This window comes from Sander lucioperca, chromosome 20, assembly GCF_008315115.2.
Source record: "Sander lucioperca isolate FBNREF2018 chromosome 20, SLUC_FBN_1.2, whole genome shotgun sequence".
In the NCBI taxonomy this organism is placed as follows: domain Eukaryota; kingdom Metazoa; phylum Chordata; class Actinopteri; order Perciformes; family Percidae; genus Sander; species Sander lucioperca.
The window spans coordinates 28,174,624-28,189,048 of record NC_050192.1 but is presented as its reverse complement, the minus strand read 5'-3'; the positions used below and the strand labels follow the sequence as shown (position 1 = coordinate 28,189,048).

Here is a 14,425-nt window from a genome sequence, read left to right as displayed (position 1 = left end):
CTGCAGCCTCTTTTTTCTTCTCTTCCACCCTGAAGCTCTGCTTTCCATGCAGTTGGCTGGCTTTTGAACAGTGCCTGTCTCTAGCCAAGAACTGTGAGTGACAGCTGATGTGGGAGGAAAGTAGAATTTGGTGATAAGAAACCATCTCAGGGCATATGCTCTCTTAGAACACTACACACACACCTGCCAGTAAGAAAGCATAAGGTGTGTGTCTGTGTGTTATTGTGAGGACAATCAGCTCTGTATCCTTCTGTTATTCTTGGTGCATTCTTATTATTCTGAGATATACAGGAATATGAAAATGTATTATGAAGTTGTCTCTTCCTAACCATTGTTTTAGTAAATTTTTGATACGAACTTTTTAATTTACAAAATCTATTTAATAAAAGATTGTTGGAAAGGATATCCTTTTGTTTGTTTTAATTTCAAAAAGCAAGTTGTTGTATTTTAGCAAAATATACTGAAAGCAGCAGAAATGCAGAACTGAATACACTTTAATATCTGTTTATTTGTCGCAAGTATCGTTATCGCGAGATTCGACATCATTATCGCTTATCGCATATTTTCCTCATATCATGCAGCCCTATTGTTTGTAGTGAGTAAGGCTACATTCAGACTGCAGGCAAAAGTGACCCAAATCCGATTTTTTTTGTTGTTGCTCATATCAGATTTTTTCATGACAGTGTAAACAGCCCAAGTCACATGGCATCCAATCTTTTCCTGTTCTGATTTGGGCCACTTTCATACGTGGTCCAAATCCGTTACAGGTCAGACATTTTAAAGCAGCCATATTATGCTCATTTTCAGGTTCATAATTGTATTTTAAGGTTGTACCAGAATAGGTTTACATGGTTTAATTCAAAAAACACCATATTTTTGTTGTACTGCACCGCTCTCTCTCACTGCTGCAGCTCCTCTTTTCAGCTGGTCTCTGTTTTAGCTACAGAGTGAGACCTCTTTTCTTCTTCTTCTGTACTATCTTTGATTGCACTTGCACATGCGCAGTAGCTCAGATGTAGGTCATGTCAGCTAGCTAGCTCCATAGACAGTAAAAGAAAGGCTGTTTCTACAACTTCGGTCAGTTACAAGGCAGGATTAGCTGGGAGACTTCTAAATGAGGGCGCACATGTAAGTAGTTCTTTTGTAGATTATGGTGAACTTGTGTGTGTTGTAGCAGTGCTTTGCTATTGAGAACGAGGTAGCATGCTAGCGTTAGCATTAGCGTTAGCATGCTAACGCTACGAGCTAATGGTTGCGGTTAGCCTGCTCGTTTCGGCTTATGACGTAGAAAGCCGTGCCGATTTTGAACAGCTCACCCAGAGACTGAAGGCAGGACACATTCAGAAACCGTATCTCACTCTAAACAGCATGGATGGATTTTTTTCAAAGTTTGTATGTGTGTGGAAGCACCAGAGACACAACATAACACCCCAAATCCCAGAAAAAGTGATTTTTTCATAATATGGGCACTTTAAAAATGCGACCTGAGTCTGGACAGTCGGATTGGAATTCATGCGACTCTGACGTCACTCTAGAGCGAACATCGTCACAATTCTGCGCCGAGAACAGCAAGCCCCCAGGAACTGCGCCAGGCTTTGATGGGCACAGCGGACGGCGGTGGAATTGCTACGTTTTTTTCCATAGACTTTACATGGTGAAAGATGTTTTTGAGGTACATCAACTTACCAGTCTGAACACTTGAATAGTCCTCATTTAAATAATTATGTTTTAAAAGTTGTAACATGCAATAATAGCAGAATCCAGAGCTATTTAACTAGGCATAATGACCACACATAATGAACGCATGCAGACCCACAGGACTTGGCCCGGCTGAGCCGCCCCGCCACTGCAGGCTCATGTGACGGTACTCCCGAGTTCCTGTAGTTGTAATAATGGATATATGGCTGTAATTCATCATTTGTATTATCTTATAAAACATCCGAGCGCTGTATGCTGTAAAGCCAGTAACGTGGGTGTAACGTTAACATCTCTGCTCCGGTTATCGGCTAGTAGTAGCGGTAGCTAGTAGCACTACATAACAATTACATCTCCTTGGTTCTTTTAATACATCTGTGGGTTTATTTGCTATGACACGTGACATTGTATTACTCGTTTGCGAATGCGGGTCAATTTCAGGCCGTGCCCAGTACTTGAGTCTGATGCGGGCCACATAAAAAACACAAAAAAATACAGTCAGTCAAAAAAATCTGATCTGGAAAAAAAAAATCGAAATTGAGCATAAAGGCCTGCAGTATGAACGTAGCCTAATACAGAAGATAGGAACTCCAGAAAAAATATCGCGATTAGATTATTAGAATTACATTATTTTCCCAGCTAAATGTGATGTTCTGTGGTGCTGTGAGGTATTATCAGTGTGTGGATCCCAGCATGGCTATCTTAAAGCGCTTACATTATCCAGTCTTCTGACAGTGAGCCTTATCCCAACGGCAAACCAACATCATCACTGCTGAGGATTAGGCTAATAGGAGGCTAAATCCAATCCATATTATAATCCAAGCTATAATATGGTCTCACAATGTGCTAATGGTACCCTGGTTCCTGGAAAAAATCTGCAAGGTCATATTGCATTACTGAACAAAAAAGGCTTTGAGTGGTGTGTAACGGATGGTACCTAGGCTCCTAGGAAGCTTAGTGCTGGGGAGAGACGTGTATGATGGGTTTATGGTGTTGTCATTTATACATATGTTTTTTTAGTGTATAGTCCATTTTGTTAACATTTTGTATGGTTTAGAATAATGTGGTTACTGTGTCATCTTTTCTTGATTTTTGTCTGGGTGGGTGGTGATGACAAAGTGTGTGTGTGTGTGTGTGTGTGTGGGGGGGGGGGGGGGGTATGTTCATGTTGATATATAAAATAATAATGAATAAAAATCTCACCTCACACTTATCCACCACTGGTAGCTGTACACAGTCTGAGCTGTTTCCCACTGCAGCAGCTTTCTGGCCCTCATTGTCGCCGGTGCCTTCCTCTGAATGGGTTCGGCTTTGGTTGCCACGGTGATCGCCGTGTGGAAGGCGTGCAGACGGGCTCCTGGGTGGCCGGCTCAGCTCACGGCGCAGTGCCCGGTTCTCTTCCTCCACTGCCCGAACTCGCAGCTCTAAGGCCTGCCGCTCGCCAGCTCCGCCCACCGGCGTTGATGATTGAACTTCCAATGGAGACAGGGGGAGGGGCTTCACTGTGGGGCAGGAACAGGGGAGAACTGATTTAACATGAGGATGTTTTCAATATATTTAATGGTGTAGATTTTTTTTTTTTTTTCTTGTAGAGACATCAATAGCTATATTGTGTGTATTTATTTAACTGTTAAATTAGATTTTCTGTAAGCAAGCAACATAATAATGCAATCGACATTAAGCACATTTTATTCATATAGGGCAAATGCTCACCGACGTTTTCCCTCCACTAAAAGTGTTGTTTTTGTTACTGACAGGTTCAGATTGGAAACATTATGGAAAGGATTCCTACAGAGATATACCTTTTTTTAAAGAGTAAGATCTGTATTGATAAACCAGAAACAGCTCTGAAATCGCTATTGCCAAACTCACCAGACTCCATTTAAATAAAAAGCACTTGTAGCGTGTATAGAGCCAGCATATTTCCACATGTAAATGGGTGAATTAAGGGTTTATGGGTGATTATTCGATAAGTGGAAAGACAAACCAAGACGGCTTTTTATAGTTTTATTTAGTTGCTATTGACTTTGAATGTAGGTATATTTTACGATGATAAAATTAGTGTTAAGTCTGGTGGGTTTAGCGATAGAGAATGGGGATGTTTCATGTTAACAAAAAAGATCAAACTCTTTAACAAAAAGGTTGACCTCTATAGGGATCCTTTCCATAATGTTGTCAGACACTACAGAACAATTATATGAGCATCCCAGCTAGCACGGATTGTTCCCACAACATTGGCTAACGTTACCCACAATTTCTAATAATGTTTTAAAGGAAACGTTGTAATCTGATGTTCAGAGAACATTTTAAGGATGTTTAATATTTCAAAAAATGTTCTTATAAGGTTAAATGTTAAACTAAGACATAACATTTGAACTGCAACATTCAGGGCCAGATGTACGTACATTTGCGAATGTAGTGTTATCAGCGCCATGGCCAACTCGCACAAAGCACACGTTGTGATACTTCAGCTTAGGTCGTATTTACCAAACCTGCAGTTCATCGGGTAATCAGCGCTTTTCTACGCCCACTATACCATAAATTGCGCGCATCTTTCTATCATGGATCAGCCACCAAGTCAGTCAAAACAGCGAAAACAAAGATTTAGCGATAACAAAGTTGATCTGCTTGTTTATAAGATAACAGCTTGATGCGTGTTATTTTGGTATTAGTGGTGGGGAAATGTATGTATTGACTAGTGCGCTGTAGCAAAGCGTTAAGTACTTGTGCTATGATACGGCTGAGTGCAGACTGCGATATTCCCACTGCTGACTGTTTGAAATGATCCTGATGCCAATATTTGTAATGTAGCGAGGAGTTTAACAGCTGCTGAAATGGAATGTGAACGCTGAGTCGGAGATTCAATGTCATCTTTGATTTCTTCCAGTAACTATAATATTGCATGGCTGCTTAATCTGTTACGCTTAATGATTTTGTGTTCACTCAACTGAAAAAGTGTGATCCTTGTGGCAAAAATCTTTTCAGCTCGTCTCCTTGGCCTATGTCTCCGTCTTGCTCGGATTACTGCTGCCATTTCACCAGGAGGCATATGCGAGGAAACCCGCTTGTGGCTGGTTTACACCTGCTTTTAAGAGGCGGACAATTTTCACCGCAAAATAGAGGCGCGCTTTCACAGGCGTTTTTTGTACATACCGCAGAATACATAATTAGGCGCACTTTACGCTTCTCCTCCCATCTCTTTATGGGAAACTCCCACTTTCCTCTTCACCCTCCCATGAATGCATATGCATTACACGGAAAAGCGCGATTTGCCATTTTCAGTCCCTGCGACAGGTAGTCTGCGCTTTTACCTCAGTGCGGCCTGTTTGTACATACCTCGCCATGCTTTTACGCGCACGTTGTGAAACAAATACGCCTGAAGTGGGCGCAAAAGTGTTAGTACATCTGGCCCTCAGAGGATGTTTTGAGGATGTTGTCAGGGCCACAGATTATGTTACATGTTACGGGTGGCGCAGTGGATATGACACATGCCTTTGGTGTGGGAGATCTGGGTTCAATCCCCACTACGATACATCAACCAATGTATCACTGAGCTGACTCGCACCAATAACACAAAAGCTGATTGGCTGCAATATAAGTTGCATGTTGGTGTCATTTGTAGTTGTAATACAGCAAATTATATTTGGACTAGCGAAAGAAAGAACTACAACACCACGGAATAAAAATAAATAAAAAATGAAGACCTGTTTAAAATTATTAAATGAAAGACTTTTTGAGGCCTAAAGTTATGATTTTGAGGAGACTTTTTAAGGCTTTTTAAGACCCCGCGGAAACCCTGGTAAATGCGCCATTTTACTTCTTACTTATTTTCGTTAGGCTGTAATACTCTCTTGTACATGTAAATGGACTGCATTTATAAAGCACTTTTCTTTATTTACAACTAACTTGTTGTATACTGTATTTTTTGCTAGGACGAACTGGCTAATGTAAGGTTTACATTCATTCACATATTTGAGTTAATTTACTAAAAATATATTTTACAATGTTAATACAGTTAACTATTTACATATTTGTGTTTACAGAGTCAGTATTTGCATATTTACATGTTTAATTATTTATAACAGTAGGGTATAGAGGAACGAAACTCTCTTATATGCACTATGCATTTTTTTTTCTTTTTTCTTTTTTTTCATCTCTACCTTCGTTCTTTAGTAGTTCTTCTCCGGTTTTACATTTTATGCTTTAATTGTGTTTTTCTGTAACGAATGTTTTATGTATACAGATTAATAGTTGTAAGTTTACTTTCACTGTTCTAAGAAAAAGAAAAATGAATGAGCACTGACTTGACTAATTCACTGTCTGTACAATACTCTGTAGATCAATAAAAAGAAATAATTATTTATATCAGCAGTTATGAATCTATCTCTGTGGTTTTTTCTCACATTTACCTCAGTCTCAGTTCTGCTAGCGTCTGATTGGTTAGTTCAGCTACATGTGAGTGAGAAACAAGGAAGTGTTGTTGGTGTGGACATAGACAGTATATAAGAATGGACCAACAGATCCCGTTGCTCTGGACGGAGACCAGTGAAGGCCGTTAGAAGCACTTTTCCGGTGAGCGCTGAGCGTTACTGTGCAGCCTCCAACTGAGAGAGACGACGTAAATGTGACGTGAGCAACCTGTCTGAAAGTTGTAAGTCTTCTGGTAGCTGTGCCAAGAGAAATCTCAATCATTCCCAATCTTACAGAGACGGAGAGCGTAGGTATATGTAAGGAGATAACATAGGCACAGGTTAATTATTGCTAACTAAAATGCTAGTTAACATTAGTAATTCAACTTAAACAGCTAATGTAAGTCAAAACTGCCTACGTGCTTCTCCTGTACTATACGGTAATTCCTCTACTATGCGACAGTAAGTCCCGTGGTTATGACACAATCGTTAGCCTATTTTTACAAAAACGTCTGCTATGGAGCCATAACGTGAGGTACAAGGTAATGGAGCCTTTTATACATTGTCGTGTTTCTTTAGAAATGTACAATGGACAAATAAAGTCTTTAAATGCTTCAGATGTGAAGTTATTTGCTGTCAAAGTAACGTCAAAATGAATGGCCAATGGAATGCTAACGTCGGGTGATCCCTTTGTAGCATCAAAATGGCGCCATAGGAGGTTCGAGCTCTGAAGCAAAGCTTACCCCCTTGGTTGTGGAGCTGATGAAGTCTAAAGAACATAGACTGTATATAAAATGGACCAACAGATCCCGTTGCTCTGGACGGAGACCAGTGAAGGATATTAGAAGCACTTTTCCGGTGAGCGCTGAGCGTTACTGCGCAGCCTCCAACTGAGAGAGACGACGTAAATGTGACGTGAGCAATCTGTCTGAAAGTTTTAAGTCTTCTGGTAGCTGTGCCAAGAGAAATCTCAATCATTCCCAATCTAGCAGAGACGGAGAGCGTAGGTATATGTAAGGAGATAACATGGACACAGGCTAATTAGTGCTAAGTAAATGCTAGTTAACATTAGCAATTAAACTTAAACGGGTAATGTAAGTTGAAACTGCCTGCAAGCTTCTCCTGTACTATATGGTAATTCCTCTACTATGCGACAGTAAGTTGCGTGGTTATGACACAATCGTTATTCTATTTTTATAAAAACGTCTGCTACGGAGCCATAACGTGAGGTAAGCTAATGGAGCCTTTTATACATTGTCATGTTTCTTTAGAAATAAACAATGGACAAATAAAGTCTTTAAATCCTTCAGATGTAAAGTTATTCGCTGTCAAAGTAATGTCAAAATGAATGGCAGTCAATAGAATGCTAACGTCGGGTGATCGTTTTGTAGCATCAAAATGGCGCCATAGGAGGTTCGAGCTCTGAAACGAAGCTTACCCCCTTGGTAAAGAACAGTAAAGTGCTAATTAGGAAAGTTATCAGTCTCCATACGGCTGTTTCTTCTCTTTAAGAGTGATCCAACTACCAGATATCGAACCCTCACGTTACACTAACTTTAGCTGCTGAGTTTTTCAGTGTGTTTAGCTAGTTAGCTAATAGTGTTTTTAGTTCTATCAATTTACTGAACCTGCATTGTTTCCTTCAGATTAATGGTAAACTGCACGGCACTACGGTAACATACGCAACACGGACCTACAATGAAGGAATGTAGACCAGGTAAAGCCTCATTCTTTTTTTCTACAATTGTGGTTAAAATAACAGCCTCGCCAGGGGAAGCTCCAACGGGTAAGGAAACAGTAGACTTTTAGAGTCATAGGGCTTATACACGCTGTACAGTGTCAGGTTGTCATTTTCTATAACCAATGTAGCAGCAAAGCATGGTGAAATTAGCAACATAGCTAACCAGCCAGCCACTAAATGAGTCAAATTTGACAATTTAATGCTTCAACCACACACTTTTGTCACAGCATAGGCAAGGACATTGCTATCGCCAGATGAGTGCGACTTTATATTTATACACAAGACAGACCCTTTGTCGACGATTTAGACAATTGTGATTAGTTTACAATCATCCTTGAAAAGCACTCTATAAATAGAATGTATTATTATTATTATTATCATTATTATTATTAACTATGAATGTATGCTACCTGCGATTTTATAAAAGGCTAATTTTAGAGCCAGCAAATGGCTAGAGAACAGTACAAACATATCAAGTAGTTCAGTGAGAGCAAGAACAGCTTTGTAAACAGTGCAGCATTCAGGGTTCTTACTTAGATTTTCTGTATTACCAATTTACGCTACTGTAATTGCACGGCTCCGTTCCGTGGCATTACTAACACACGGCTCATAGCTCATAGATAATATCATCAGAAAAAGCCAATGAATCTATTCAGTCTCTAAACACTCTCTTGCTCCAAAGAGAACCTTCTTTTAAGTCCCAAACACTGAAACGGAGCATGTTGGGTTTGAAGCATAAGTACACATGGCGATGGAGCCAGGTTAAAAGAGAGCCAACTTTGTGACATTCAAAATTCTGGCTTTAGGCTCAACATACCTTGCTAACCCACTAATCTTGCCTCAAAGTACACCCTACTGGTCTCTCTTGCAATAAAGATCTTGATTTCTATGAGATTACCTGAATAAATATAGTTTATGAATAACTCACATTGAAAGTTATCTCTGCTTGTTAACGTGCATTCCTGGCCACAGTTTACAGGGTGATGTAAAATGATGTGCTTTATATCAATATTAATATAGTTGGTATCTGTATGAAACCAAAAACTATAGGGGACTGTCAGATACCATGGGAAATGGGCTTCACCATTTCCCAGGATCCATCCTTAAAAAAGCTCAGCAGAGGATGTACTTCCTACGGCTAGGATAGGGTTAGCCCCTATCCTAGCCGTAACCCCTAACCCTAACCCTAACCCTTCCTCCTCATTAATCAGCTGTTTTTAATGGTTGAGTTACTCAGATTGTAATTGGGTTTCTTTCTTGAAGGGGTATCCACCATAAATTACTTTACATTTACACCCTAAAAACAGCTGGGTTATTTCATCTACCCAACCGCTGGGTTATGAAATGTTTTATCCATTATGGGTTATTTATATGGAATTTGGGTTATTTTGTGCAACTCATGAGTCAAAATCCATCAACACAACATACATCGGTTGACCCAGCACGTGGGTTGTTTGTGCTTCGAACGTCATCACATCATCACCAGAGTCCACCAGAGTCCACACACTGAGTGCTCGTCACAGCAGAGAAACTGACTGGTCATCCAGCGAGGCAAATAAATAATAAAAGGTTTGTGTACACTACATGTCTAATTCACATTGTCTGTGTTGCGTTACCTATTAAAGTAGTATCTTTATATTGTCGAGGCTAGTTGGTTGGTTTGGCTAACAACGTAGCTAACGTTGGCCATTTAGCTAGCCGTTATCATGGAAGCACGGATAGCCTACAGCTTATCCGTTTGGTCTGAATTATATTAATGAATGAATGAAACAAGTTCATAATGCCCATGGGCATATGGTCATGTTTATTGAGTTTGCCAGGCTAATTTGCCAGCTAGTTTCAAGCTAGCCAGGTGATTCACCAGTTAACTAGTTTACTAACCAACAGGCTGTCAGTTAGTTGCTTTGCTAGCTATAATATTTTAACTGGCTATAAATGAACGCGCTTGTTTTTCCTGAAGCTTTTAATGTGAAATGTGAAGGTATAACACAGTGTTTGACTGATTAAAGTATGTAAAAACAGTGAGATAACCTGATATGTCTGACTAAATGCATTTATGTGCATTTATTTAAGTAATGTGGTGACCCACAATAGATAAGAACAAATTCTTATTTAAAATGGCGGCCTGGCAAACGACAAGGGCCACTTGAGTGAAGGGTTAAGAAATATATAATAAAAAGTTTGGGAACCACTGCTGTAGACTGTTATACTGACAGTCGTGCCCTGAAGGCTGCTGTGAGCAGCCACAAATATTCTTGTGAAGTAAAAACATAGACAATTTACATGTATGCAATTTGTCATATGAATTGTATAGGGAGAAAGGGAGGATTGTTTTCTCTATATTTTGTGATGCTAAATAAAATGCCTGTTATCTTCACATTGGATTACAGTCTGTTGCTAGTCTGCATTGCTTTTGCATGGTGACATCTGAATAGTCTGAATTGTTAATACAATAGCAATTGGATTTTTGCTTAAGCTCTTTTTGTGTTTGTTTCAGATCAATGGACAGCTTTGTCATTAACACTTTGACAGAGTGGCAGCTGACAGACCTTGTCGAAAGATTTAAAGGTAAGAAATATTGAAATATTGAAATAGAAATATAGCTGCGGGGTGTGTGTGTGTGTGTGTGTGTGTGTGTGTGTGTGCATGCGCAGCTCTGCTGTTGTCATGTTAACATTGTCAGCCTTGAATATCTTGTACAACTCTGAATATAGCACGGTTAGTTAAGGGTGTGTGTGAAACGTTTACTGCCACAGAAACGCAGTGACTGTACTCCGGTACTCTTTTAAATACTTAGATCTCTGTCGCCTTCTGGCCCAATAATAGGAGGATTAACTAAACTACATACTAATCAGCTGCAGGGCGGGAATTAACTGCACGTAACAGTTAGCATGGGTTTTATTTTAGTTGGATATTGAATGACAAAATCACAGGTATGCCATTCCACATCTTATTGACACCTATGTCTTCCTACAGATGGCGTTGGAACTCGCCCTGAGGCAGCTGCCAGGCTTGCTTCCACCTACAACTTACAAAGATGGCTGTGGCCGCAGTGCGAAAGTGGTTCGCCACACCATTCAGGAATGCAGCTTGGCCTTCATCGACCATAAGCCTGTAAGTCCTCAAGCACATCTAAAGGGGAAACTTTATTCATTTTATCAACATATCTGAGCTCAAGAATGTGTGCACGCACACAGGCATATCCAGGTTTGTTTTACTATACTTTTGGGGACAGGGATCAAATATAGCCTGACAGTATTCGGAAAATAGCCGTTCTACAAGCGTACAACGCATTGGTCACTATCAAAGCATCCTGGGTTTCTAGAACACCTCAGCAGTGCCACAGGCTGATTACCTCTATACCACTGATGCAGTAATTTGTTCTAAAACAGGCACCAACAAAGTATTGAGTGCAGAAATTAACATATTTGTCATAAGGTTGACACTTTTGTATTTTAACCCATTAAATCTACAAAGCATTTGCAGCCCACCTATCTGACCACCTAACCTGGCTGCCTATCAGCCAGATAGCATAGTCAGATAGGTGGGCCGCACACATTTTCTCAGCATGTTTATTGTAATGATAGATCATCAATCGATTTATGGCTTTTTAGGTCAATTGAGGTCTGAATCCTTTTTTAAATTGTTTTCTGTAATGTGAACTATATGCCATAACCATCAAGACTTAATTAAAAAAGGTTTGGAATATTTCGTTATGTGCAATGAAATGTAGACTATTACAGTTCAACTTTTTGAATTAGAGATGCACTGAATCTTTTCCAAATTGTAAAGCTAACTAGACTTTATCATAAAACAATCATTTCTCTAGTGAGGACCAGGAAAATGGTCTTCACAATGTCTATATTTTAATTCTACTGTAGTAGTCGGTAGACATTTGGTCCTTACTCACTCGCACTCTCTCACTTGCTCTCTTGTATTCTTTCTTTTTTAGCCTGGAATAAACATGGTGGAGTACCTCCATGAGGCCAAGGCATGCAAACCATACCCCTACATCCTGACGCTGGGAAATGATCAGAGCACATTTCAGGCCTTCGTCATAATAGCTGGACAGGCCCTGGAACAAGAAGCACTGCTTCAGGCCATTGATGTCTGCTTCAAGGCATTCTTTGTCTTTGACATTAAATACCCGAAGCAGTGTGAACATGTGTGGGAATTCATACAGACTGTAATATATGAAATGCCAGGAGGTGAGTCTAAAATTGTAAAGTTTATTCAAAGTAGAATACTTTCTTGCAAGTAGAGCTAATGGCTCTTAATAACAGCTTTTTAATAGGAATTTGAATTTCTTGAATTTGTTCCCTATAGACCTGTTGACTGCTGACCTACTGAATGTTCAGCCAGTTCATTTGTAATTGTTGTTTTGCTCTGAATGTTTTCCTACCTGAGTGATATGAACTGCACCAGTTCCACTATATTGTTGATATTAATTAATGTAATATAATACATTTTTTCAAAGATTCCATCATGTTGTTTTGTTTTTGTATTGTTTAAGTGTTTATTGCATAATATATGCATAAATCTAGCATGTATTCTGTTCTAGGTTTGTAGTTTAACAGTTTTATAGCTATGGGTAGTCTATTGCAATTTATTTTCTTAAATTGTACTGCAATGTGGTTAATTTTACCCAGAATTTGGGTACACTATATAACAAATATGTAGTTGAATCAACCCAGAATTGTAATTAATTTGACACAGCATTTGGGTACACTATATAACAAATATGTAGTTGAATCAACCCAGAATTGTAATTAATTTGACCCAGCATTTGGGTACACTATATAACAAATATGTAGTTGAATCAACCCAGAATTGTATTTAATTTGAACCAGCTTTTGGGTAGAATATTTTAACTCATCTGTTGGGTTTAAAATGACCAACCCATCTTGCTGGGTCAAATTAACTACTGTTGGTTCGGTGCAATAGTGATCCAGCGGTTGGGTTATAAAACAACCCAAGTTGGGTTATTTTTAACCCATCATTTTTCTGTGTGTAGGATCAAAGTGTTGATGTATCTCAAGAAAGGGAGTACACATATATCTTTCAATCAAAAATGACAGTACAGCATCTAATGCAAGTCATAATTTCTTCTACTCTTTTCTGACTGCTTCAAATATGAACAAGCAGCCCTGAATCCTGTAGAGAGGCAGAAAGATAAATCTTTTGAGAGAAGATGAAGCTCTCTCTCTCTCTCTTCAGTACATCTTAGAAACCACAGCCTCCAAATGGGAGGGGGAGGCCTTGGTTGAAGATCATTAAAGAATACAGTAGGCTCTCCTCTCACAATCTCTCTGGGGAAAACAGACAGCTTTAGAGAACTCACATATTACAGTATGGCAGGGACCCAGGGGCGTTATAGCTTAAATTACATTATTGAACGGTGTTGGGAAATAGATGGATTTCCAGTATGATACCATCTTTCATATCAGTCAACAACCAGTTGCTTTTACCCAACTGGGAGAGTTCTTTGTCACCTTTTGACACAGGCTGTCAAATAAACGCCCCTGTACTGAACAGGCCGACAGAGAAAATGCCAATACCATTTAAGCAAATGTAAAAGTTGTCATTTTCTCAGTTTTTTTATGTGTAAAGATGGCTAAATGCTGCATGTTGCAAACCTTCTCATTGGTCTTGGTTTGTTGGTTAATGAATTGACACATTTTGTTTTCCTTCAGCTGTATTGTCCCCAGTGGCCAAAATTTAAAGGCAGTCACTAGGACTGCACAATGAATCAAATTTTAGTCACGATCCCGATTTTGGCTTCCCACGATCAAATTCACGTGATAGAGCAATATTTAAAATGCTTCATTCCGTTCATAGCTCTGTATCAAAGTATTTATTTTTCCAAAGCTCTGTAAACCACTCTTTGATCACGTGCCTCCATGAGCCAATCAGAGTGGTTCCCTGCACCGTGCAGCTTAGTTTAGATGTAGACAGTTACAGAGGTTTACCAGTTTACCAGTAAACGCAACATTTTTTCCCGTCTGTGTTGTTTTTCAGACAACAGCAGTGACCAGTGCTAGTTTGAGTCTTTTAGCTCATAGCTTTAGCGGCAGACTGTTGTACGTCCCGCTGTTGGAATTAGGGCTGAACGATTAATTGCATTTGCGATAATATCGCAATATGTTAAAATGCGATTTCCTAATCGCAAAGGCTGCGATTTGGTCACATGACTCGCGAGAGCAAATCAGTCTGCACTCCGTAGAGAAAGCATCAACTTAGCACCCTAACGCTACGTCGTACCTTGAGCAGATTTCTGTCATTCAAACAACTCTGAGTTGTAGTTTAAAACTTTTACAGCCATTTTAATAAAATGAAGGGTTTTATTCTGGTTCGAGTCCATACATGCAGTTAATGAATACAGGCACACAGAACTCAAGGCTCGGTTAGCAACGATTAGCTCTGATTAGCGGTTAGCTCCGGTTAGCAGTTAGCTAGCTCCGTTATAAAGATATGAGTGGAGGAGCTGCCACTGAGAGGTGTAACAAGCAGACTGATAAATGACGTTCGGGGAGCTTTCACGGCAGCGTGGCCGCGGTGTTTCAACAGTTTTATTAGTACA

General features: G+C 39.6%; 1 protein-coding gene across 1 annotated transcript in view; it reads right to left on the bottom strand.

Moving 5' to 3' along the window:
- large1 (LARGE xylosyl- and glucuronyltransferase 1) overlaps positions 1–14,425 on the bottom strand; it is a 217,193-nt gene that overhangs the window by 118,632 nt on the left and 84,136 nt on the right. Inside the window, exon 3 of the mRNA XM_031316902.2 lies at positions 2,899–3,197. Coding sequence (XP_031172762.1) covers positions 2,899–3,197 — 299 coding nt within the window. The remainder of the gene's footprint in view (positions 1–2,898; positions 3,198–14,425) is intronic.